Source organism: Myodes glareolus, chromosome 14, assembly GCF_982192425.1.
Source record: "Myodes glareolus chromosome 14, mMyoGla1.1, whole genome shotgun sequence".
Lineage (NCBI taxonomy): Eukaryota > Metazoa > Chordata > Mammalia > Rodentia > Cricetidae > Myodes > Myodes glareolus.
Genome location: NC_142039.1, coordinates 74,409,561 through 74,436,884, shown reverse-complemented (window position 1 = coordinate 74,436,884; position 27,324 = coordinate 74,409,561). Strand labels below are relative to the sequence as shown.

Sequence of the window (27,324 nt, the reverse complement as noted above, 5' to 3'; positions counted from 1 at the left end):
CTTTGAGTCCTCACTCTGGCCAAGGCTGTGCAGCTTCTTCTCCTGCTCCTACAGAACCCTGACTGGCATAGTGTCTGATTATTTCAGGAGGACAACGTTTGCACAGTCTTCCCGTTTTACGGCATACGTTTTGAGCGTAATCCCCACTCTAATAGCATTGAAAGTGCATTAGCACATTAATTTTTAACCACCACTCTAGGTTCAGGTTTGTTGGGCTTGATACACGAGCCCCATCTTAATTTCTAGATCCCCAAAGATGATGAACTCAGCATCTGATTTGTTAAGCAATAACCTCAGATCGGGGTCAGTGTGTGCATTGCCATAGCATAGACTGAAACACCGACGGAAGCCGAAGTAAAACGAAACCCCAGCTGCTCCAAAGAGAAACTGAGTCTTTGCAGACAACACTGTCTCAAACACATTTTATTTACGTTTAGGAGTGAGAGAAAACCCATACCTACAGCTGTTAATGTTCAACGAGGTCATTGACTGCCCTGGTCCAGGCCAAACAAGTTCTTCCTCAAGATTCACTAAGGATACCCTTGGATTGTGCTCAGAAAAGGCAGGCATTTGGTGGTAACCCCCACCCCGAATTATCCACCCCAAATTCCGTTTGCTCTCAGTTCTGAGGTTACAGTGTGCAACACAGCCTTCTTGGGAACGAATTCTACCTTTCCCCCTCCCATTGCTGCACGACTGAGAAAATCAGGCTGCCATTCACAGGTGCTTCTCTTCAGTGTGTGGTTCCTGGACAGCAGCAGCAAGATTTCCCAGATTTCGCATATTACACTCCCAGGATTCCCACCACTGCCAGTGAGCTCCCCAAAGGGGCTGGACACACCCTTTCTCATGATGAAACCCTTTCTCATGATTTCTGGTCAAATCCTTCCAGAAAGGAGACTCGGCTTGGACAGTCAGCTGCTCTCCAGGGCAAGTTGTGCTTGGGGACACTCACTCAAAATCCCCCCACCCCCAATAAAGCACCTGGTGATGGTGAGAAACATAAAAACTCGCGGTGGGCACCCGGCATGTGGAGAGCAGACAGCTAGTCCAGCCTGGTGGCTTGGGGAGAAATGGCTCTTTGGTGTGCATGGCAACCCCACACTGTCACACAAGGAGAAAGATGTGGCAGCCCACATTCATGACCAGGGATTAGCGATTCTCAAGTCGGGGTGATGATGACATGAACAGTCCCTGAAAACTGCTCAGATGCAGTTTCTGACCCACACAGGCCAGGCTACCTCGGAACTCTGGGGAGCCCTGCAATGCTTGTTTCCCTGGTGGTTTCTGCTCTCTGTTAGGCTCAAGAGGTCACTTTGACCGCAGTCCCTCAGCCCTCCCTTCTTCCAGGCCTCACCTGCTTACTAGAGTAAAGGGGATTTTCTCCTAAGGAAGCATCAAAGACCCACGGGCTAAGAGATGGCCACAGTAAGACTGGAAGGGTTTTTTATTGCGTTTTGTGTTATGTCTGAAGAGATGATGACCACTGAGAATCCTTATCGTGGTCAGCAAAAGAATGAGACAAGCAGAAAAGATCATCCACCCTAGGCCCATGTACCCTGGTCAAGATACTGCGTAAGCATCCCTTTCCACGTGACAGGCAGGGCCAGAGTCATTCCCGCTGACCACACAGGTAAAAGACCCACGCCATCCTCCACCAAGCCCTCCTTACAGCTTCCCCTCCTGGGCTCTCATGGTACAGAACTGCCAGAGAACAAACCAAACCCAATAATCTCACAGCAGTCAATACATAGGCTTACACATCCCAGCAAGCGCTTCACAGTCAAGGGAACTTCACACTTTATATAAAAGCTTTTATTCAAATGTCTTCTCATGCCCACCTCTAAATACAATTCATTGGCCTTAAGAATATCAATTATCTGTTCACGGCAACAGTCTCTGGTTCTCAGCCTCGAGAATTTTTCCACTTAAATAAAAACCCATCCATGCACAAGCTCATGGTACCATGGTGGCTTTCTTATTTTGCTTCTGTCAGTGTTAATTCTCCAAAAAATGGAAATACGGAAAAGCCATAGCAAGAGAAATTGGGAGACAGAAGACTTAGACTCTCAATATACAACAGAAAGTAGCAGGTGCCATGGCCGTAGAGTCTCCTGCCTCACCCGACCACAACAGGACACTCAAGTCCTCCTGCATGCCTACACTGCTGAGTTAGTTCCCACCCGAGACACCAGTCCATCCTTCCTGGGACAACTGTGCTCGCAGGAAAGTGGGCAGTGTTGAGTAATCATGAATTTGTTCTGTCTTGATTTGTAGTATTATACCCTTGTTGCTATTTTTCCGGCTTAAAAACCAGTCATCATAAATCCAGCCACTTCCTCCTTTAGTGATAATTAGCGTTAGTCATGAGCCAAAAATGAGTCCACTTAAGAAGCAAAACAAGCGTGACTCTGCTTACCTTTCATGCCAAACTTGGAATGCCTGGCCAACTTGAGCAGAAGCAGCATCACCAGCAGACAGAATCCCACCACGGACGCAATCACCACCACGGCATAGACCTGGAGAGAAAGCGAGGCTGTGACGACCTTGCAAAACTCCTCCCTGCTCTCGGATGATAGTGATGCCCACGGCAGTTAGCATTTCCTGAACACTTACTATTATGATGCCCATGCCACAAAAGAGAAGCCTGTTAAACGTATAAACAGATCCCTAACTGATACCATGTGAATAATCATGTCTATGGCTACATCTATGTATTCATCCCTCTGTCTAGAGACACGGAAGGAAAGGAAAAGGGAAGGGGAGGGAGGGGTGATGGATGAATAAATATTAAAATTTTGTTGCTAGTGAAAAATACAGTGGGGTTAATTTTATTATTCTCATTACTGTTGTACATGCTAAAACGTTGTTCATGGTGAACACCCTTTTTAGTTTAGTGCCACGACTTGCAGGAGCCAGGGCACGCCGGAAGCAGGCGGTGTTTTGCTGCGTGTCCCAGCTCTGAATGGGACTGGAGATAGACATCACTGATCCGTACACTTTTCTGCATGGGTGATAGGGGTCAGAAAAGGCTTTTTATGTTTTAAAAACTGGAATTACAAGTTATGAGTTTTGCAAGTAGAAAGAGTAGCTATGTGAATTCTGTCACAACCCCAGGACAGAGGTGACAATGGAAACTTAGTATTCACTGCCACCACTGCTCCTCTGGGTCCACTGTGATCATCTTGCTGCTGGAAGGACATGGTGACATTGTAGAGACAAAGATGTGATAATGTAACACACTGAACATTGTTTTTAGGTTTTGCTCAGGCCAAGGATTCTAGTTAGCTTTCTGTTGCTGTGATCGACACCATGACTGTAAACAAGCCAGGAAGAAAGGGCTTATTTCATCTTACACTTTACACTCTGCCACCAGGGGAAGCCAGGGCAGGAGCCTGAGGCAGGAACCCTGTGGAGGAATGCTGCTTACTGCCTTGTTTTCTTTCCTATGCATCCCAGAACCACTCACTAAGGTGGCTCCACCCACAATTAATTGGCACCAATTGTCAATCAAGAAAATGCCCTGCAGTCACGATCCAGGGCCAATCAGAGGAGGCAATCCTTCAGTTGAGGTTCTATCTTTCCAGGTGATCCTAGTCTGTGTCAGATGATAAAACTTAACCAGCACATCAAGGTTCAGGGGGCTGGCAAGCTTCTGTTAATGCGCTGACAGATGGAACATACAGATTCTGCCAGGCACATAGCCCCTGTTCACAAGAACTGAGCTCTGCAGTGTAAGTTGAAAACAGCCATAGAAGATGTGAAAACAAATTTACAAGGTCATGTTCTAATAAAGCTTTATTCATAAAACTGACGCTGCACTTTGACAGTGCTTACCAACTCCTGTCGTAACTGTCACTAAAAAGCTTAAACTCCATGTGTCATTCACTTGGCGTGATATCCCCTAAAGCAGTATTATTTTTCCCTCTAAGGTAATCGTTAATACTCCTTACAAACTGATCTTGGCTCCTGTTTCTCTGGAAAATGCACTCCCTGTCTTATCATGGTTAGGGGCATCCTTGACACTAGTTGAGACTGGTTTAGCAAAGGGTGGAGCTGCCCTTGCTGCTCTGAGGTCTCAGTCAAAGGTCAGGGTCATCAACAAGCCATGGTGTTGTCACTCAAAGACTTGGCAACTCTAGATTTTGACGGTGGATCTGGGGGTGGTGCTACAAGCACTTAGCGAGTAAAATCCGGGAGTCTGCTAACCATCTACCATGGCCAGGAAAGTCCTTAGATCTCCTCGCCTCCAAAGCCAACAGTGTCAAGGCTGAGAAGCCCTGCTCCACCCGCCTCTGAAGCTTTCTCCCTGCTGCAATGAGAGCCAGCTCTCCAAAGGGCAGCTGTGTGTCAGCCAGGTCCTATAGGCAGGACAAAGCTGAAGAGACTCCCAGTAACACCAGTAACACACGCAATGAAGCATACAATAAATGACAGCAGTGCTCGGCCACTAAGGTTCGGGGATGCTTGTTACTGCAGCACAGCAGACGCTGACACTGCAGGCTATAGATTTAGACTCAACTTCTTCCTGAGTGTGAAGTTCAGCTGCTCTGCCTGTCATCATCTTCGTGTGTGACTACTCTCTGCCTTGTGGGCTGTGTAATCCTTTGTGAGTTCGTGTAGACAGTGAACTAAGAACCGTGGCTAGGACAGTAAGCAGCACAATAATTAAGATGATGGCAGTACAGATGGTCATAGGATCAAAACTAAAACTCATAGTAGGGTAAATAAATATCCCAAGGACACACAGCTTGCACGTGAACCAGTCTGCCCAGTTATTTAAATAACTGTAATTTATTCGCAACAAAGTGTATGGTTCACAAAGAAGGCAGGAAAATAAAAACTCAACCCTAATCCCTCTGCAGTTTTGCTGTCTGGTGTCAGATAAGAGCGGCATTAAGATAGTCACATGGTGGTGTCCTGCAGGCATCTGATAATGGACCCTTCTGCCACTTCTCCTCAGTGCTTCCAGAGACAACTTCAGCGAAACTCTGGGTATAGACTTATAGCCTCATCAGCCTATATGTCCTCAGAGAGACAGAGGCTCCCTCATGGCCGGCACCACCTTGTTTTAACCAAATCCACCTTCTTTGAACTTGCCTGACATAGCCACACCAAGTGAGGTACTCAGATGTTCTAACCGTCAGCCTTCACGGCACCATAGAGCTTATGCTCAAGTGGCCCTTGTTTTATTTCATAGTGACTGCAAGGAAAAAACTGATACTATGTTGTGATAATTGTTAAGTTTTTATTAGCATTTTAAAAACTCTTACCATGACTAAATTTGTAAACCAAACTTTATGATGGGTATGCATAGAGAAAGACCTGACCAAGCTTCTGCAATTTTAAGCATCTGCTGGAGGTCTGAGAACAAACATGTCCTTTTCAGTGAAAAAGGGTGGCTGCTGAGCCAGCAAGGTGACTCGGGGTAAAAACACTTGCCTACTGCAAGCCTCATGACCTGAGTTTGAGCCTTGCAACCACGGGGGAAAGTGGTCTCCTGACCTACACATTCACTGAGGCAGGAGCATACCCAAACATACACACACACATCATACAAATGCACAGCACATACACACACACATACACACACACACACACACACACACCACACACTTGCATGTAGATGACCGTAAGTGACCAAATGCATTACTCTGGCATAACAGGAAGGGAGCCAGAGTGAATCAGCTGCAGGGCTTGTTACTTGTCTCCCCGGCTACATTGTTTCAGTTCTTGTGCTTTGCCAAATGATCTCCTATTTCATCGTTTGCAAAGCTTATCAGTGTACCGAAGACACCGAAGCAGAATGAGTTATGCTAACTGCTGTGTGATTGGCACACGATGTTCAGACTGTAACACAGGCAGGCAGGAACAGTGAGCCCCACCAATGTCAGAAGTCACATTATCTGTCGGGTGGTGGTGGCCCACACCTTTAACCCCAGCACTCGGGAGGCAGAGGTGGATCTCTGTGAGTCTGAGGCCAGCCTGGTTTACAGAGCAAGTTCCAGTACAACCAGGACTACACTGAGAAACTCTGTCTCAAAAAGCAAACAAACAAACACAATCTGCATTTTCTAACTCAGAGGCATAAATAAAGGGCCATTTTATGGAATTTAAAAAATCCAATTATGTATGGTTTAGACATTTGATGCATAAATAGTTTCTAGTTCCAAGGAGAACCATTAGATTAGGAGAAGAGTTATGGGCAGGATGCCGACAGGAACATTGACGGCATCGTGAGGGCATTGAAACTGTCATGGCTACTAGCAACCTAGTCTAAGGGACTCATCCTCATAATATAAGGGAAAAAATAATTAAAATTTGTGAGATTCATAGAACTTTCATGTCACAAAGCGCTGTTCCTCTTTGGACAGTTTTCCAAGTCAGGTTAAAAATGTAAGACTCCACAACACCTGCAAACCATAATGGGGAGAAATGGCAGTTGGCGGGGAGCTTGTAGCCAGGTCCTGTTTGGCAGAACTGGGTCAGCCTGCAGCTGCTGCAGCAGAAGAGGGAATGGTGGAAGGAATCCAAGCTCACGGGACATGCTGTGTGTGAGGAAAACTCAACATGGTTCCAAACTGGTCCCACCATGGAACTCGAGGAACCATAGACCCTTGGGCGGCAATTCACTGTAGAGTAAGGAAATCACCTGGGACTATTTCAAGACCTTCGTCACCAGCCTGAGCCTTCCAGAGAAGTGCAGCCTTGTATTTCCCAGGAAGGTCTTGCTCAACCCCAATGCCCTTCCCCTCAGCTCTTCATGTGTAAGCCAATCACCCTGCACACGCCATGTTGAATGCCACTTCACCCCCGGGGTACCTATCTAAAAGAAGAAACTGATTTTTCTTTCCCATAACATTCTCCAGAGAAAAGTATGTTTGGCAGACACCCTAATTTTTATTCTTTAAAAACAAAGGAGATAGATGTGAAAGTGTGGTCCCTGGACAGAGTGTTGTGATTCACTACCAGTGATCTCCTAGTAGTCTGGTTGTAAGGGGCGGATATTTAAAGCAGTAATAACTGCTGAAGGTGGTATACTGTGGGGCCGAGAGACGGCTCCCCAGATAAGAACACTAGCTACTCTTTCAGAAGACCCTCCCTCAGTGCCCAGCACCCATATCAGGTGGCTTAGCGCCGGGAAAACCTAACACTCTCTTCTGGCCTCCATTTTATCCTGGCTTTTGCAGATACACATTCCCACAGACACAGAAATAAAATAAACCTATGGTCTGAGACAGGAGAAAGAAGATCTGAATTCAATTTCTAGCACCCAGATGGCCACTAAAACCTTCTGTACCACCAGTTCCAGAGAATCTGGGGGGTGGTGCCCTCTTCTGGACTCCTCCAGAACTACACACACGTGATGCACAGCTATACACTCAAAACACCCATGCACATCAAATAAAATATCAGCAAAATTAAACATGTGGCACACTACCAGAAAGGCACATGTCAGAGGCTGCGTGGTCTCTATATCACTGTTTCTGGATCTCTCTAAAGTAGATTCTTCAATCTTTGGTGGTCTGCTTAAGTCTGAGTGATAACCAGGTCTAAAGGAGGCAGTAACAATTTCTCCAGCATATGACTGTCCAGAATTGTCAGAACCAACCCAGGAAGCACCTATCTACCCCACTCACCGAGAGATGCTCCCGATTGTTTTGGTCGGCAACATCCGTGGAAGGGATCTCATTGCTTTTGTTTGTGGTATCCCCGATGTCAGTTGCTGCAGTCCAGTCTTCAATTGGAGACAAGAGAAAGAGGAGAAATATGAAGTCATCGATAGGCTGCCAACATACACAGGGCCACAGCGCGACCCAGAACAGAGCAAGACAGAGCCAGTGAGTCCTGATCACTGTCGGGACAGCCTGGCTGTGCGGGGATGGGCCTGGCTGCTCGGTTCAATGCACAACGGGAATGGAACTGCACAAAACCAATATGGATTCCATCTCCCCATCACTGTTCTTCTAGTCATTCTAAATCCACTTTAAGATTTATCTTTTGTCCTTTGGGAAGCCTCCCCATATTAATGTCCATCTCTAAAACAACCAAGAATAGGAGCCATGGATGCTTTTCACATGAAAATCTTTGGGGGGCAGATCTGGCTGCCAGTCTTAAAGCTGAGAAACATCAGCAGAAGTGAAATCATGCGGCTTAGACCACAGGGAAAGAAGCAGTCGGAGCTACACAATGACCCAGACTGTAAGAAAACACTGGCTTCCGGGCAGTAGCATCTCATTGGGGAACAGACCAAGGGCTTAGGATGCAGCCTGGTGTGAGCATCACTGCGGAACTAAGACCCACAACAGAATCTTCAGAAGAGCGCAGACACACCAATATCCCACGATAAACAGGCCGACATAATAATGGGTCACATAAGCGTGTCTTCATTGACATCCACACATCTCAAAGTCGGTTGGCATGTTCTAGACCGGTTTTAGGTTACACGGGTTTGGTGACTGATTTTCCATGAGCAATCAGAGGATTTATTCTTAAAATTACCAAGCAGCACACAAACTTCTTAGCAACCTGATTGCAGACAATGTTGCTTGTAAGCATCTTTGCTTCAGTTCTAACCGAGAACACTGCCCCTCATTTTTATCCGGCAAAAGCCACTTCATTAACTTGGCCCCAGCCAAACTCCCCTTGGTAGCATCATTGTGCTGGCTTTAGGGCAAACAATTCAAATTACATTTTTATTAACAGCATGTTCCTTTGAATGTGAGTGAAAAAAATAACCGAAAAAGCACTTATTTTCTCTGTTTGTTGTTGTATTCTTAATGCCAAAACTCGCATTTTAGCAATGTTTATTTGGAATATCTTAAAACTCACTGATTTCAAACATAAGCAGACATCATTTATTTACTAATTTTTCTTTGTAGTATAGCCAAGTAGTCAGGCAAAATTTAGACAATTTTAAATGTCTCCAGTTTAAAACCATGACATCTTAGCCAGCATGCCCAACGTGGGAGCTGAGGCCACTGGGGAGATAGCATTGTTAAAGTTTTGAAGTTACTGGAAAGAAATTCAAAACACAGTTTTAAAATGTAAAAATCACTGTTCAAACATCATGTTGTCTAGGATAATCTGAGACATGTTTTTCTTAAAGTCCTAGCAGTTCAAATAAAAATACATATCCAAGTCACCTGTACATGCCACAGCTTGGACAAAATATAGATTAGCATGCATACACAGGGAAAGGCAACATAATTCCCAGTTAAAGTTAGCTGGAGTTAAATACACATTAATAGGCGTAGGGTGGTCTATAGGAAAAGCTTATCCGATGGAGATCTCTGCAAAGTGCACACTGAGCATGACCATTGTTGGTGAAGGGCATGTTACAGACCCAAGCAATCAGGAACGCCAGACAATGTACATGCAAGTGAAAAGTTGAAGAACAAAGGACATTTAAAAATACAACGTTCTAACTCATTTTAATTCTAACTAATTTTAACCATTTTCAATTATAGTCCCAATCTTGAAACAAAGCTTGTCACTTCTCTACATTTGGTGGCTTTGTGCTCACAAGGGTAGCTCGGAAATCTGCATGCACTAAAGAGTTCTATGCCCATCCATGCATCCTTAGCATTTAGTCAGCAAGTGAAGTAGAGATGAGCATCTAAGCATCATCAGTGCAGCTTTTTGGTTCCTCCTCATCCATGTTCCTAAAAGGACTTCCCTTTTTTCAGGTGCTAAGCCTGTGCAGCCCCAGAGAAACTGGCCTGCCCTCCAGGGATGGTCTAGTAAGTCAAGGCTATGCATTCCTGCTTCCCAGCAAGAAAGATGAGATGGAGCATGGTTGGGTCAATCCCTTCACAGCATCGGCACACACCACAGAGGGAACCAGTCCAGCAAAGCTGGACAGTGGGTGGCAAAATGTGGAGCAGAGACAGCGAGTCTTGATGGCACAGCCCAGTGCTGGCCAAGCTGCCCAGGCAAGCTCTCCCTTTTAAGCTCTGTGCACAAGCAGCCTTCTGCATTATATAAGAGACCATTTCATATGTGTTCTCTGGCCTGGTCTGAAGGTGATCCACCTCCCCTCCCTTGGTTGTCATGGCTTTTAAACAGGTAATTAGTTCCCAATTACGGAAACAAGATGTCTGCTGGAGCAGAATGGATTTACTACTTCCAAGAAGAGAGCCTGGGAGAGGAAGTGCCATTTACAGGCATTGTAAATATCCAGGGAAAAGAGCCATCAATACTGGGTGATACTTGAGATGTTATTTTGGCCCATGTAGCACTTAAAAATGTGTATTTAACTCAGCTTACAGGTCTTCTTCTAGCTGATTTATTTCATTATACACAAACATTTAGGAAAATTACAGAGTGAAGAAACACGATAGCTACCTTCGTAGAGGTCTTCAGGGTAGTTTGGGTTTGTCTCTGAAAAGCAAAACACATTAAAGAGTTGTAAGCACACATTTTAGAGGGAAAAAGCCTGCTTAGCTCTAACAAGCAAAATGTGTCACATACACCCTGAAGGTTTACAGCCAGATAGCCTGTCTCTAAGGACAAGTCTCTCAGAGCTGCGGTTATGATCGCCCTACAGATTAAACTCTCTCCTCTTTCCTCCAATTCCATACCTCAAGGAAAAACAGTGAGAAATCAATCTGGAGAAAAATTAGCTCACTTTGGCCACTTCTCCTGTGCCATTTCCATCATAGAGTGGGCTATGTTAACCATAGCTTGGATATTTTTATTTCAAAGATGGTAATTTTCATAGTATTTTTGTTAGTCTCTGATGTTTGGGGTTACTGTCAGGTTATGTACCCCAGAGCCATTTACATCCAGGTCCATGTTATCAGCCTCGTGTGAATGCTTTTGTTTCTCCACCCTCCTCTCCAGGAACAAGGAATGGTTGAGGGTTTTCTTGTCCCAACAACACAGAAATATTAAACTGTACTTCCCTACTAAAGTCATGGACTAGTACGAAGTGATAAACACAGTTTCTACCGGAGATAAATACAAGTGTATAAAAAAATTCTCATTTGCACAGCTGCGAAATCTCCAACTTGATCAGAATCTCTGTGAGCACAGCTACCTGGGTCGCTAAGAAAGTGAGCCTGGCAATACACTTCATCCTAGCATTTATGTGATTTCAGAATTAATTCCTTCAGAGCCTCCATATACTTTTAGTCTTTGACTATCAACAGCAAAACTTCTGGCCATAAAGTTCATTCAGTCTCCTTCTGAGCCACGAGCGGAAAAGCAGCATCAAACAAAGTGAGCTGAGCCAGATTTCAGCTCATGAGCTCCCCGGTGAATAATAACTGAGGTTAGTCCAAGTGAAGAAACCAGTGGAAATGGCTCTGGTGCTCAAGTTAGACTTGAAGCGTACTTCAGTAAAAGAATTCCTGTTTGCCGGAGGAAAATAAAGTGGATGGCTGTGTGTCATGTTCAGCGCAGGGTGCTGCCTACGACTGGGCAGTTCACCTTTCCTGTGCACATGTCGCTGGAGTCTATGTGAACAGCATCACCCAAAAAACTCGCATTATACAACCTGTGCAGCCACCTATGACCAGACTGTGTTAATTCATACAAAATCAAGAAGATTTCAGTTACACGTTGAGGACTTCTATCATTGCCGATATCATTTTGAAGTTGTTTTAAAATACACTATCAAAATATCTATCCTTTAAATTACAACATGGTGTAAAGGGGCCGACTTGCAGGGTGGCCCTGCAGGCAGTCTGGGGATCATTTGGTGAATTAAGCAGTGAGAAGTCCCAGAACTGCACCTCCTCCCAGCGTTCTTTGTAAGACATCCACTGACCTCTCAACCCCTTCCCTTTGGAGAGACCCCACGCCAAACGCTATCCTCCACAGTGATGGTTCTGACTCCCTGCTGCGGAAACGTTCCACAGGTCCAAGGGAGCAAGTCATCCGGCGAGCTGCCACCTGGTTATTAGCTCAGATCCAGCACCCTTTGCTGTCTTCCCACCCTCCCCTCAACACACAGTCCAAGTCTGCCAGGGTCTCTGCCCTTCAGACTTCACTTCAGGTGCTCTGGAATTTTCTTCCAGTCTGCCCCAAACCCTCTTCCAAGCCCTCTCAGCCTTTCCCTCCACCTGCCAACCCAGCATAGCTGTGACGCCGCCCTACGCAAACTCAATCCCAGACTCCAGAGTGAGACAAGAAAAGCCCAAGGACACAGCTGCCCAGACACCCACAGGAGAGGAGCCCCGGGTCAGAGGTCACGGCCCCAAACCAGAGGGACCAAAACCATCCTAATCCTGTATGGACGCAAGAGTCGGAGAATTCTAATTTCAAACCCACATTAATGGGTCGAAGAATGTAAGACATTTTGTTCCCCAGCCATCAGCGTGGTTTACAACGTTAGAGTGTCTTATTGGAAGTATGAAAAGAAGAGTTAGTCTGGCATTGTGGATCATGCCAGATAACCAGGAATGAAGGACGTTCCTAAGATAATGGACCGGATCTCCCAGCTCACCCAGCACTAAGGTTTCCCTCTGGCCGGATATGGGACTTGCTTTTTGAATCCTGGGATCAGTTGATGGACTTGTTTATTCTCAAATTATCAAGGATCCCCAAAAATAGAAGGGACAAAAATAGAAGGGAAGGGACACCACCAAACATTCTCATATGTGGATACACCACCAAACACTCTCACATGTGGGGACACTACCAAACACTCTCACACACAAGGACACCACCAAACACTCTCATACATGGGGCACCACCAAACACTCTCATACATGGGGACACCACCAAACACTCTCACACACAGGGACACCACCAAACACTCTCACACACAGGGGCACCACCAAACACTCTCACACAAAGCCTCTACAAAATCCAAGAACATGAAATAAATTCAACAAAGCAGATTTTGGATATAGGAAAAGTAGGATTTCATGTAGGATCATAAATAACCAGGTTAGACCACAATCTAGAAGACAAAGACATTTTCAGACTTGTGATCCCTGCATCGTGTCCTTGCTACCAGGATCAACCCCAAAGCTATCAGGCACTGTTCAAACTTGCTGAAAACAGAACCTTTTTTCCAACTTCCTTTCCCAGCTACATAAGAACGTCCCTGCTCTTCCACTGTCAGTCCTAAGGTGTAGGACGAATGGAGGGCCTGGCAATGACGGTGCAGGAACAACAACCACCATGCTTGCTATTGTTCCCTCCCAGACTCACGTAACCAGACCTACCGAGTCACATCCCACAGACACACGGAACCAGACCTACCAAGTCACATCCCACAGACACACGGAACCAGACCTACCGAGTCACATCCCACAGACACACGGAACCAGACCTACCGAGTCACATCCCACAGACACACGGAACCAGACCTACCGAGTCACATCCCACAGACACACGGAACCAGACCTACCAAGTCACATTCCACAGCACAGACGTGGCTCCTAGCCTACGGAGGCTAAGGCTGTATCGTAATTTCTAATTGCTCTTTATAATAAACACCCAGAGTCAGATATTAGGGGTGAAAGCTGAAGATCAGAGAAGCAAAGCAGCCGGCCACTAGTTCTTACCTCTATGAAATCCTCAGACCTAGTGGGATATCCTGTCTCCACCAATCCTCAGACTGACTCCTGAGCTCCTGTCTCCTCCTACCTTCTATTCCTCTGTCTGTCAGCCACATCACTTCCCATCTCCACCTTCCTACTGCCGGGATTAGAGGTGTGAGCCACCACTGCTTGGCTCTGTTTCTCTTTTGGATTGATTTGGTCTTGTGTAGCCCAGGGTGTCCTTGAACTCACAGAGATCCATCTGCGTATGGCTCCCTAGTTCTGGGATTAAAGGTGTGTGCCACCACTGCCTGGCCTCTACGGATAACTAGTGTGGTCAGCTCTGCACTCTGATCTTCAGGCAAGCTTCATTTACTATAGCACAAACAAAATATCACCATGTAAGGCCAAACATGGACATCATACATGGACATACATAGACTCGAGTTCATGAAAATAAGATAACAATTCCTCTTTACACTTCTGGCGATGGACAATTTTTGAAAATATCCCACTTTTTTTTTCCTCTTATGAGATAGAGTCTCACTGTGTATCTCTCGCTGTCCTGGAACTCACTCTGTAGACCAGGCTGGCCTTGAACTAACAGAGATCCATCTGCCATTTGCCTCCTGGAGGCTGAGATAAAAAGCATTCACCACCACACCTGGGCATCCTACCATTTATAAAAGTCTGTTTTCTAACTGGTTCCTTTTACTGAAATCTAAACAATGCTCACTATCCACTTACATCCAGGGCAACGGTAAAGTCAGGGAGCCTTGCAGACGCTCGGCACTGAAGGACAGGTGAGCTGAGCCGAACATGAGAAAACAGTTTCCCCAGAGAGAACAAATGAGCAGCATCCGACCCACGCCACAGCCCTGCAGCGGGGCTAGAGAAGCTTCTTGTGGTTTCTTTGACTATACCCTGGCCCAGCCCAACAGGTGGGACACTACCCAATTAGGACAGCACATGTGTTTGAGATCCAACAAGGAAATGTGGAAATCTAGGCACTCCATCCGCTCCTCCCCACCACACACACACACTGGAGTTCTGAGTACCGTAGCTGTTTCATTCCTGCACACACTCTCCATCACAGTCAGATGCCAGTGTCACAACTGAGAGAAACCAAGGTCCGCAGACGAGCTCATTTCCTGGCGGCGTTCTGGCTCCTGAAGAGCGGCCTCAGGTGCTGTGGGGCCTGTTTGCTTTGACTTGAGGGATTGCGTTCAGGAGTTATGGGGAGAGGTCAGGGGTCTGTAGTGGCCCTAACTTCCAAAGGGAAGAGAGCTTGGCTTTTCTGTATTAAGGACACAGATACGTGTCATCAAAGTTCCAGAAAAAACTGGAAACTCCTGTGCCTCCGGAAGGTGGTGCTCAGGGCACGAGGCTTGCTAATGGCCACGATCAAATCATTGTTTTTCTTTCTTGACTCCATCAAGCTAAAACTCTTACCAACACCTCATTCCATGCTGAACAACCTAAAGTCCCCACTTTAGGGGTCCCCCTCTCTCATTGTTCATCATTTTGCCCTTTGGGGATTTTTGTTGTTTTTTTTTGGGAGGGGGTTGAAGCAGTGCCTCACCCATGCTGCCCTCACCCATGCAGGGATCCTCCCAGCTCTGTCTCCCAACACGAGCATGCTCAGCTCCATCTTAGCTCCCAGTATCAACCATACCTCATGAGCAAATCTTCGAGCTTCTGGGAACCTGTCTGAATAAATTACTATGACATGTTAAGCTACAAGATTGGACAGTTCAATGGAAACCCAGTCAGAAGGTAAGAAAATAAACAAGGGAGACAGAGGTAGCATGAAATCAGCCATCTTGTGTGCCACACGCACCAAGACAAGAACAGCTGGGGCCAAGAGGACACCTGCTTCCTTCTTTTAAGCTTTTGCCACTCTACTGCCCTTAATTTTTTAAGGTTTATTTACGTTGTGTGTCTTAATGTTTGGCCTGCATGCATGTCTGTGCACTGAATCCTCGTGGTGCCTGTGGAGGTTCGAGGAGGCCATCAGAGCCCCTGAAATTGGTGTTACAGATGGTTGTGAGTCACTGCAAGTTGTGTCTGCTGCAAGAGCTGTCTCTCCAGCCCCTCGAATGCTCTTCAAACAAGTCTTTGCCTTCAATGTAATTTTGCAGACTCTGTGATCTTTAGAAATATTCCCAAGAACCCTTGTGACAGGAAGAGCAAAATACATATTCTAGTTCCCTGATGTGCTGTCCTTGCCTTGGATCAGCAGTGTTTCCTGCTTGTGACCAGCAGTCTCCGATGGTCAGGTTGCCCCCTCCTCAGAAGAGCCGGGCCCAGAGACTGACTGAGGGGGTTATTCCTTTCTCAGCCACCAGTTTGCTGAAGTACAGAATCTCCTCTTTCCTGTAAGAATGGCTCTTCCACAGGATGAGGGAGAGCAACAGTGCGGCTGTGGGAAGCCCTCAAGAGCCTCTCCAGGTGTAATCAAATAACCTTAGAACTCTGGAGACTCAAAGACCTGTAAGGATGAATCTTCATTATCATGGTTATCACATGCTTGTGCCTGAACCAGATTCTTGATTTCCCTTGGCAGGAAAGTATATGGGACTCTGTGCTCTCAGTCCCAGGATGAGAAATGGGTCCTGATTAATGGTCTAAGGAAACAGCGGGGCATTGCAGTGTACTCTTGCTGGCTTTGAGAGACACGTATGCAGCGTGTTCCTCAGTCTGAACACAGTTGATGCGGGAGAATTGTCTGTATTCTGCCAATCATATTTTAATAAAACGCTGATTGGCCAGGCAGGCAGTATAGGCAGGAAAGCCAGACAGGAAGTAGAGGTGGAGCAAAGAGACTGGGAATATTCTGGGAAGCAGAAAGCTCCCTCTGCCACTCCCACCCAGATCACCGAAGAAACAACATGTGAGCTGCCATGCTGAGAAAGGTACTGAGCTGTGCGGCTAACATAGATAATAATAATGGGTTAATATAAGTTACAAGGGTTAACAAGAAGCCTGAGCTAATGGGCCAATCAGTTTATAACCTAATGTAGACTCTATGTTATTTTCTTTGGGAATTGCCAGTTGTGGGGTACCGGGCGGGACAGAAACCCCAACAAGTCGGGCCCTCATGTTACAGATGGCGCCCACGTGGGTAACTGAATCCACAAAAAGCTTGGAAAAGAATAGAGCAAAGCATGTTTTCTTGGTAGTAGCAATTTCTCAGGTCTGCTCTGCTTGCTAGAGGCAAGCAAGCACTCTCATCTAAGAGAGGCTTCCTGACTCAGCTTTAGCTGCAAAACCCTGCAGCTCTTTTAAGAGGTCCTGCCACAAAACACTTAAATGGTGTTGATGAAAAGCTGAACACATGCTTTTTGGTTTTCAGCTGTAGCAGGAAAAAGGCTGTGCCATTTTAAAATGCCAGCTTTCTGGGCCGTCCTGCCAGGGCAAACTTTGACTCTTTCAGGCAGGCAGTCTGACTGAGCGTGGTCTGTGAGCAGAATGCTGCAGCTTGCTTGCTGGCAGGGACCTTGAAACATTGTAGAGCTGTGATGATAAAAATGGCTCTGGTGGTACCTCTGCCATGAGGCTGGAAAGCTAAGGAATGGGCTGGATCTAGCTGTCAAAGCCACGGCTTTCATCCTCTCCTTAAAGACTCATATAGTCAGAAAAAGAGAGATATACAGTAAAGAGAGATTCAAAGAAAAACTACTAAATGTTTTACAGTGTGTTAAAAATATATGCAGGCTAAAAGTTAAAGTTCTTAAAGTAAAAAAAGAAAGAAAGATAGTAGTTGGGTGTGGTGGTACACACCTTTAATCCCAACACCTGGGAGGCAGAGGTACACTGACCTCTGTGACTTCAAGGTGTGGTAGGACATGCCTTTAAATCCAATGCCTGGGAGGCAGAGACACACCTTTAATCCCAGCACTGGGGAGGCAGAGACAGGTGGATCTCTGGGAGTTCAAGGACAGCCTGGTCTAGAGAGTTATTCCAGGAAAAAGATATATACAGAGAACCTGTCTCAAAAAGCCAGAAGTTAAAAGAAAAAAAATAAAAGAAATAGAGGTTAAAATAAAGCCGCATAAAGATGGAAAATACACAGAGAATCTTGATACTGTGTGTTATTATGCTGTCTTTGAATTGTTTGAATGCCGAGGAAGGAGCAACAGCTGCTAAAAGATATTTGCTTATAAATGCTGCTAAATTAATCCAAGATAGATATTTTGAAAATACCTTGGCTTGAAAACTGAAGTCAAAAGGTATGTTACTTTGGAGAAGAGATTTTGCTTTTGCTTCCACAGAAAATGAGAGGCTGTGGATTCATTCTGAGCTAAGAAAAATCTGATGTGATCAAGGAAGACCACCCAAGAAATCCCCAGTAGGAACAGATGGCCCGGATGTCAGAGTTCTACATCCAGAACTGATTCAAGACTGCTGCCTGAGATGATCAAGACTCACAGGATACTCCAGTCAGGACTTGAATATAACTCTAAATTTTCTTTAGGTCCCCATAAGATTATCAGCACCCCCAACCAGCAGAAAGTAGCCTGAAATACTACGCCCACATTCCCAACAAATGGACTATGGGTATTTTCCTTTGTTTAAAAAAAAAGAAAAAAATCTGTAACATGAGGGCTGACTTGTTGGGGTTTCTGTCCTGCCCGGTACCCCACAACCGGCAATTCCCAAAGAAAATAACACAGAGTCTACAATTAGGTTATAAACTGATTGGCCCATTAGCTCAGGCTTCTTATTAACCCTTGTAACTTATATTAACCCATTATTATTATCTATGTTAGCCACACAGCTCAGTACCTTTCTCAGTGTGGCAGCTCACATGTTGTTTCTTCGGTGATCTGGGTGGGAGTGGCAGAGGGAGCTTCCTGCTTCCCAGAATATTCCCAGTTTCTTTGCTCCACCTCTACTTCCTGTCTGGCTTTCCTGCCTATACTGCCTGCCTGGCCAATCAGCGTTTTATTAAAATATGATTGACAGAATACAGACAATTCTCCCGCATCACACAGCAATCTGAGGTCTGCTGCTCTGGGCCCTTCTACGTGCCGTGCAGAGAGTACCAGCTTGCCCCACATCATGAACATTTTTACCAAGCAGCACTGAAACTGTGGGAAACACTTCCCGTATTTATAGCTTGTCCCTGACACACATTTTGCATGGGAGACGACCACTTCTGAGTTAGGGAGCAGAAGTCGCTCCCTCCCCCCGCTGTGGGAATGAGCAGTCTGAGCTGTGACACTCTTCCTAAACGAGTGGGCCAGGGCATCACAAACTTCACCATCCAGTGCTCTGGCGAAGTCTGACGAGCTTATTACATGTCTTCTGTAATAGCATGGCTGAGCTGCTTCTCTCTCGACCAGTGTGCTCACGCTTAAGAAACACCTGACTGCAGTATTCTCGGAATTTGTACTCGTTAATCTGAAGCCACTCATCACAGGTCCAAATCTCCTCCTTGTGGCAAAAAGTAAGTTATTTTCCTATTAACTTTTGTTCCAAGGCTTCCCGAGAAAGAACCCCACGCTACTTCTAACCGCTATCCTGCCTCCATGCACGTTTGCCCGCTCTTGAAGAGATTCTTCTGTATGTAGGATTGAATTCCAGTGACAGCCACATGCGGGGTCGAGTTCACCTGAGCTGAGTCTATATTTCAGGCCTGTAAGCTAAATAGGATACAGCAGAGTCACCGGAGACGTATCAGCTAACCCACACGGTAGACACATGTGTCTGTCTGTACCCAGTCTCCGTTTTCCTTCCCATACTGAAGCCTTCATGGCTATCCACTGAATCCATCCTGCTTGCTGCCAAACCCAATTGGAGGGCATCATTTTAATCATGGTAACAATTTGCTATCCTAGATGAAACTGTGGACTTTTCTGGAAGGATATTTGAATAGCTCCTCCAATAGATCCTGATGAAGTATCCTCATCATTAAAGAAGCGTGGCTCTCTATCTGCAAGAGACAGTGTTAGTGGCTACTCAGAAGGCAACTGTGGAATCAAGCATGTCTGAGAGGTTTGGCGCTGTATGGAGTAGCTATCGGGCAGGTGCTTGTCCCCCTTTTACCTGGCCCTGAGAGGCTTGTGCTTCCCACCTCGCTGGCAGAATTTGGAGAAAATTCTGCCCTCAAATACTTTTACTGTGCATTGGATTTTCCTCCCTCTTTATCCAGAAGCTTGGGCTCAGAGGTACTTTACCACTTCCCTGTGGAAGTCTCTAGAATCTACCCTTTAAGGAGAACATATAGTCAACAGTTATTTCTCAGAAAGGGTGGGTGAGAAACTCCTTATAATATCTGAAGTTGTTCTCTTTCTGTATTTGTTTTTGGAGTGGGGCACAGATATGTGTTACTGTAAGCAGAATTTCATATTTTTATAACTTTCTTTTGCAGTTGTGGTCAAAGAGACTTTGCTCCAGTATTTGGGTATCTAGCAATTACTTTGTCTTATTGAAAAAAATCATTGGATGTGATGTCTAATGGGACCTTTGGTGTTGTTAGAATTCGGTCCAATAGCCAATTGCATGGGGCAGCTTGGCCCAATGGGCGTGGTCTTCTGTGGAGCACAAACTAAGTTTAAGATTCCAAATCCAGACAGCAGGTCTGAAGAAATCTTGTAGAAGGATGTCAGGAACAGGAGTTGGTCAGAGGTTCAAGTTGTATTTCAAAGTCCCACCTACCCACTACTGTTCTCAATCAGCAGCTTTCGCTAAAGAGATACGCCCATCACCTGTGCTTTCTACGTCTCTTTAGGCAGGTCCTGCCTAAGACTGGGGTAGGGATACTCATGGGACGTTGGAGTTCATCTGTTAGAGCCAGGAGGGAGGCACCCATGTAGAGAAACAGGGCAGGAACCAAAGGTCGGTACTCCTACTTATCTCTGGCTTGTGGTTTGAACACTTTCTTTAATTGAAAAGAGTGGCTGAATCCTACACTACCGTAGCCCCCACAGTCCCGAGAAGTCATTGTATCTACGTTCTTTCTCAGACTTCCAGAAAGAGCTGACACGTTGTTCGAACTTGCCCAGATTCTAGAACAAGACAACGGAAAAGCAGTCTTCTGGCTTCGGTAACTGACATGGGAGCAAATGTGAGGCACTCAGATGGGGCGAAATAATCTTTCTGTGCACTGTGAAGATTTGTTGTCATGATAGGTTTCATAAAGAAGCTGGCTGACCAATAACTGAAGAGGATACAGTTAGGTGGAAAAAATCAAATTGAGAATGCTGGGAAGGAGAAGAGCAGAGTCAGGTGTCACCAACCATATGCAGAGGGAGCAGGAGGTGAACATGCCATGCTAATAATGGTACCACCACATTGCAGAGCATAAATAAGGGGTAAGGGGTGACTTAAAATGTAAGAGCTAGTTAGCAATAAGCCTGTGCTATTGGCCAAGCATTTGTAATTAATATTAAGCCTTTGAGTGATTATTTGAGAGTGGTTGTGGGATAGGAAAATGCTGCCTACACTCAAAGTCAGAATTCACAAAGAAAATGGTAAAAACTACCCATATCATCTAGTTTACCTTCTGGCGATACAAACTTCTAGGGGGAAGAACAAGGAAAGAATTACTAAAGTTCTTCAGGTAGTGCTATGAGTTGCTCTCACCCAGTAGTCCCCACAAAACCATTCTGAGGGTGCCTGTTGTGCTCCCTGAAAGTGAGAACCAAACTGACAACAGTCATGGAGTGTGTTAGCATTTGTTTCAATCTGTACTCCTCAAGACGTAGGGTCGAGGGATTTCAGGGATTCCCTTGGACCATATGGCACCAACAAGGAATGAAGTCTCTGTGGGGACTCTCATGTACTAGGCTATCTGGAAATACAGAAGTTAGTCTTGCTAGCTGAGTAGAGATGTGTTTGTTCCTCTCACGAGGACTACAGAAATAAAGACTCTGTAAGAACATACAACAGTGTCCCAGGGAAGAAAGACCATTGATACCATGGAACGTTCCCAGGTCTGCAGGATACCAAGTGACTGTCCTCCTTCTCCATATCACTCTGGCCACCTAGGGAACAGGAGGGCTAAAGCCTCAGCAAAGTTCAGGTCTAACCCCAGCAGAAATAGGGCAAAGAGGAGGGGAACCTGGTCATGATATCAAATACGGTCTTAGTTTCTATCTCCGCTGTGATAAGCTATTTTTAAATTTGTCTTTATTTTATGTGTACGGATGTTTTGCCTGCATGTATGTCTGACATGTGTATGCTCAGTGCTCACAAGGGCCAGTAGAGGGCATGGGATCCCCTGGAACTGGAGTTACTAACAGTTATGAGCCACCATGTGGGTGCTGGGAATAGATCTCCCCCCCCCCCCCCCCGTATCTTCTGCTGAGCCATTTCTCCAGAGCATGGCAAATTGTTTCTTAACAAGGATTCTTTCTGTGGCCCAGAACAACTGAAAGCTTGTCTGCTACTCACTCAGGAGCAGGTCCTCGCCCTTGGCTACTGCCTGGATACCTTCAAAAGGAAAGTGCCAAAGGCTAACCCGAGAACCACTAAGTGGGACAACTAAGGCCAAGCCTCAAGAAAACACACCAAACTGAAGGAAGGCAAAAATACAAAAATACCGCTTGAAAGTCTGTTCGTGTCTGTCTGTCCCCCCCCGTCCCCCCTTTCTCCCCCATGTCCCTCCCCCCCCCCACTCTAAGGCCTAGCAAGGCCACCATGCAGGGAGTCAAGGACACCTGCTCCTGGAAGCTGATCTTACAGGGACAATGAAAACCAAAGATAAAATAAAATTAGCACAACTTCCACAACTTCCTCAGTGTGCGAGACAAACCCTGAAGCTCTCTCAGTTTCATTCAGCAGCTGGAAACTGAGTCTTCCACTTTGATCAGGGGCCACAACAGCCAAAACTGGGCTCACCTCTTAAAGGCAGGGCCCAAAGCAGCCAGCTGCAGTGCCTGCAACCTAGCATAAGTTCCTCCTCTCTTTCATGAAGTAGGCCAGGTTTCCAGTAACTAACGTTTGCAGAAGACACTGGGTCTTGTGGACACCTAGAGACCAGATGGAACCTATCACTCCACACATCGTCCTGGGTGGGTCCCTGTAGACAGGTGCTACAGTCCAAAGACCTTGCTGTGCTGAGTCTCCCTAGTGCCAACCTCACGCCTTCAGATCTTACCCATGGTGCCCTGCGCCTCAGCAGCCTTGCTGCTCCTCTAGCCGTCTCCCCCCATCCAAAGAAAAAGCACAAGGTCTGGCCCCAGGCCATGTTTCCACTACCCAGAAACAGTGGCTAAAATCTCAGCCCAGGCCCAGGCTGTCTGTCTGCTTCAAACTTGGCAGAGTTTTGGTGTAGAGAATTTTTTTTTAAATCTATGTTTTGATTTCTTGCCGTATTCTTCATTCTCTGTCTCCTAAAACAAATCCCTCAGCAGAGTGACCGTCCACTAGAAAACTGAGATGACTGAGGGACCCAGCCCTCAGGGTCACCAGAACTGCCATGCTAGCTCTTGTGGCTTTGTATGTTAACGCAGCCGACACCACACTGAGCCAGGGCTGCTCCTCCAGGCTGTGACTTGGGCTTTATTCCTTTCCTTTCTTCATAATCACCAAAAATGCCATCAGTGAAATCAGATTAATTCTCACCACAAGGTTCCTGGGAGCTAGGCATCACAAATCACTCCCTGATGACCATAGAAATGCAGCAAGAATAGAGTCAGACTTGACCTTCGGCTGTCCTTAATGTGGAATGCACCACCAGGGATATGGCGGCTATATTTCTTCTCTCTCTCTTTTTCTATTTGTTTCTTTAATTTTAAGGTGGTTGGAAAAGAAAGGAATCGATTCTAAGGACGGCTGTTATCTGAATGCTACGACCGTGAATCTCATAAATATCCAGCCAGACTCCCTCCCACAGTCGCCTGAGGTCAATCTCTAATTAGTCACGTTGGTTTATGGCCCACCAGGGCCCCCTCCATCTACTGTCACCGAAGACCAAGTCTCCATAATTTTCTTTTTCATTTATTATTCCTTGATTGCTGGCCTTTGAATAAACAGTTAAAGACAACAATAAATCAGTCTTTTCTCTAAGCAGATACTAACAGTTTGCTTGCCTTTCCTTCCATACTGTGTGTGCCCAGCTATGTGCATGCTTGGTATTTGTAGCTCTGGGGTTCTTATACGAATGCACGAAGGCACCAGAAGAAGGTTCCAGGTGTTTCCCTCTACCGCCCTCCACCTTACGTCTTATGGGGTCCTTTGCTGAGCTGAAGATCCCCTTTTTAGTTAGGTGGCTTGACCAACGAGCTCTCAGGATCTACCTGTCTCTCCTCCCCAGTCCTGGGGTTACAACCACAAAAGGCCATGTCTAGCTCTGACATGGATGCTGGGTATTTCCTGATCGTCCTGCTTCCGCAGCAAGTACACTTGCCTTCCTGAACCATCTCTGCTGCCCCATATTTTTATTTTAAAGACATAATAAAAAACGAGTAAGTGAGTCCCAGGAACAAGGAGGAGGAAAAACAACTTTACAAAATTTAGTTTAATTTAGGGCTCAGGCACCTGCTGTCAAGTCTGATGACCTAAGTTCCGTCCTTAGGACCCAAGTGGTGGAATAAAGAACTGACTCCTATGAGCTGTCCTTTGACACACACACACACACACACACACACGCACGCACGCACGCACGCACACGCACACGTGCACACACACATGCACATACACACGTACACACGCACACAAATAAAGCATAATATAAATTTAGTTGAGTTTTTGCTTTTTATAAATACATGTTTCCTTAACTAACTGAGAAACACCCTGCCCCAATTTATGATTAAGTCAAAAAGCAAAACTAACAACTGACGCATTAAAAAAGAGGCCATATGGATGAGAGAAGTCTAGTTCGGCCAAATATTAGCTTCACAGAGGAACGTTCAAAGGAAAACACAACAAAACCCATCTAAAACCAGCCCTTCAGTGTGTGACTTTCAAAGGGACAAAGACCTGCTTCTCAGAACTTTCAAACTCAGGGCCTTCACGTGAATCAACTTTCATCCCAAAGAGCTCCAAAAAGGCCGTTGATGGCAAAATCCAAATGCAGCCTAAAGTTCAAGGAGTTATACCACCCCAGTGTCCTGTTCTTCACGTGACAGATGGACCATAGTCACAGAATCTGTCAACGCTGGGAAGCCTGGGCAGAAGTTTCCAGAAACTCTCTGACTGTCTACAACTTTTCCATAAATCTAAAATTACTCACTAATAAAAATTTTACTGAAGAACAAACAAAAAGCCGCGGTCCCAAGATGGAGTGTCTGGCTTTATTCTGAAGCTCTTGCTCCCACAAGGACGCGGGAAGAAAGAAGCTCGCCCATCTAGAGATTTATTATAGCAAACACAGGCAAGCAGCTAAACTCCCAGTTAGGAGGAAGATTTAATGGGCATGACTACAACAACCAGGGCTGTCTAGGTGTCATTTCTGAGCACTGTTTGTTTTACGTACTACCGCAGGGCTGTTGGTGAAACTGGCATAACAAACTACATTCCCAACATGCTCACGGACCCTGAATATTTAGTAGACGTTGAGAAAATACCAAGGAAATCGGAGGTTCTCACGCAGAGAGTGGCTGCACTCTTGTTTATTGTCAGATAAATTCACTTTGCAGGAACGAAGGCAGCCTTGCAGGGATCACCTTTGCCCACAACGCTCCCTCACAAACCCCACAGGCAAAAGCTGTCCAAACAGCTGTTGCTTCACATCTCCATGGTTCTCTTTCCCCTTTGCTCTGCCACAGCACTGGCCTGACTCAGACTAACTCACCGCTACCGTAGTGAAGCGCTCTAACACGCAGTTCTCAGCACAAGGCAGGCTAGCCCTACAATGAGCAATCACCTGAACAACAAGCCAGAGGGGACGAGACACTCTTCTGAAGGGCGGTAGCTGGAGTGGCAAAGGTGTGACCTCTGCCACACTATCACTGTGTCTCTGATGGAAGCTTTCCTGCTGCTCGGGCAGAACCTTCTCCCCTGATAGAAGGATTGCTTACCACAGCCGAGCAAGCAAGGGTCCCGGTATTGGTTTCTAACCCATTAATAAGAAGGCGGGATTCTGACCCCAAACGGATCTGAGGGTCAAAAATAACTCTTGACTATTTTATGAGTGACCGGTGACTCTGCTCCTGGTTTTCCGTGGGACTCAGCACTGTTGATGGGAGATCTCAGCAAACATGGAAATGATGTTAAGAATAACCTCATGGTTACCAATGCTCTCCCTCAGTAATCCCATGTGAATCTGATCACTGCTCAGATTGGCACATTCCCCGCCTTCTGGGGGTCACACTAGTTGCCTTCCTTGACACAACTTCATCCTGTGAACATTTTAGGCTGATGGTCTTTAAGAGACAACATCTCCACAAGGTTTCCAGTTCCTGGCTGTCTACTCTCCACATCTGCCATGAGGAGCAGATCTCCGGTGTCGCCAGTGCGACATTAAAGCCAGGCCGATGGCTTTCACACCCAGTAACTACTGTGCCGCTCTCCCTGCTCCCCAGGTGTAAAACCTCCAGGTACTCACCGTAATCAATTCCAGGTCGGCCCATGAAATGGGCAGAAATCTGTCTCTCGTCCTTCCCGTACTCGTTCTTGGCCATCAGAGTGTAGTCTCCGTTGTTCATGTGAGTGGGGTTGTCGAGCTGGAGGCAGCCGTGGTACTCCGTGTGGTTGGTCACGTGGATTTTAGTGCAGATGTATTTGGATTCGTTCAGTATGGCCCCGTTATAGAACCACTGGAGCGTGGGCTTGGGGTTGCCTCTCACAGTGAACGGGATGCACCAGTGATGGTCTGAGGTTGGAGACTCGAGGAATGTGATGGTTGGTGCAACTAAGCAAAGAGAGACGGAGTGAGTAGCACCGGACAGCTCGGACTCCTCCCCGCTGCGCTCTGCGCCATTAAGGGATTTTATTTAACCATCATTTAATTTAAGGAAACCCACAATCAGCAACTCTGGGTCAGTCATTTTGTAACATCCGACCGGTTTAGCTCCCTACCAGGAGCTTCAGAGAGCAGCTTGCCCTGCTCATGACTGACACAACATAGTGAGTCTCTGGGATAAGAAATGTTCATTGATGTCCACTTTGGCTTTGCTCATACACACACACACACACACACACACACACACACACACACACACACACACCTTAATATAGAAATTCATCATTAGTAATGAGAGACACTTTTTTATTAGCAGTTCTGCCTTAAATAATTAAAATAGCTATAAAAATTACTAAATTTAAATGGCTTGGGAAATGCTCCCTGACTCTCAGATCTCATGGGACACACCCTAAACTGGATCAGATGAGCCCACACAGTGACTGCTGCTGTTGCCATTGACTCGCCAGCATGAAGCATGAGAACCTTAAAACCGCTGTGGCCGTTGAATAGCAGACACACTTTCAGATGTGCTGAATTATAGTGTGGTCCAATTTTACCAGATTCTAATGTTTTAATTCCTGAAATGTCCGAGGTCTAATTTAAGCTTGAAAAACAGCCTGGCAATCATCTGACTTTAAATGTAAGCAGACCCTTATGCTTTGGGGAATGAGCAGGAGCGAGTGGTCTCTCTAAACGGACTACTCAGGACGAGAACCAGGTTGACATTTCTTAGTTAAGCACATACGAAAGCCCAAAATACACAGTCACTACCCATGGAAAGAACACACTGCTCTCGCTACGTACAATGCACAGTGAGGTTCACGGAATCTTGGTCTTCTCCCACAAGGTTTTCTGCCACACAAGAGATTTGCTTCCCACTGTCATCAGAGGAAATGTTCGTGATCCTTAAGGAGCCCTGCGTGTGGCTCGTCTCATTCTACAAATAAATTAACAGACAAAAAAAAAATCTTGATT

At 46.0% G+C, this 27,324-nt stretch overlaps 1 protein-coding gene across 5 annotated transcripts in view; it reads right to left on the bottom strand.

Annotated features, from left to right (window-relative positions):
* The window catches only part of Ntrk2 (neurotrophic receptor tyrosine kinase 2), a 340,618-nt gene that overhangs the window by 255,059 nt on the left and 58,235 nt on the right, over positions 1–27,324 (bottom strand). For all 5 annotated transcript variants that reach the window (XM_048447670.3, XM_085699633.2, XM_048447673.3 and 2 more), the window contains 5 exons: positions 27,154–27,286; positions 25,993–26,298; positions 10,348–10,383; positions 7,641–7,738; positions 2,420–2,519 (listed from right to left, as the gene is read on the bottom strand). In XM_048447670.3, the coding sequence (XP_048303627.1) occupies positions 2,420–2,519; positions 7,641–7,738; positions 10,348–10,383; positions 25,993–26,298; positions 27,154–27,286 (673 nt within the window). The remainder of the gene's footprint in view (positions 1–2,419; positions 2,520–7,640; positions 7,739–10,347; positions 10,384–25,992; positions 26,299–27,153; positions 27,287–27,324) is intronic.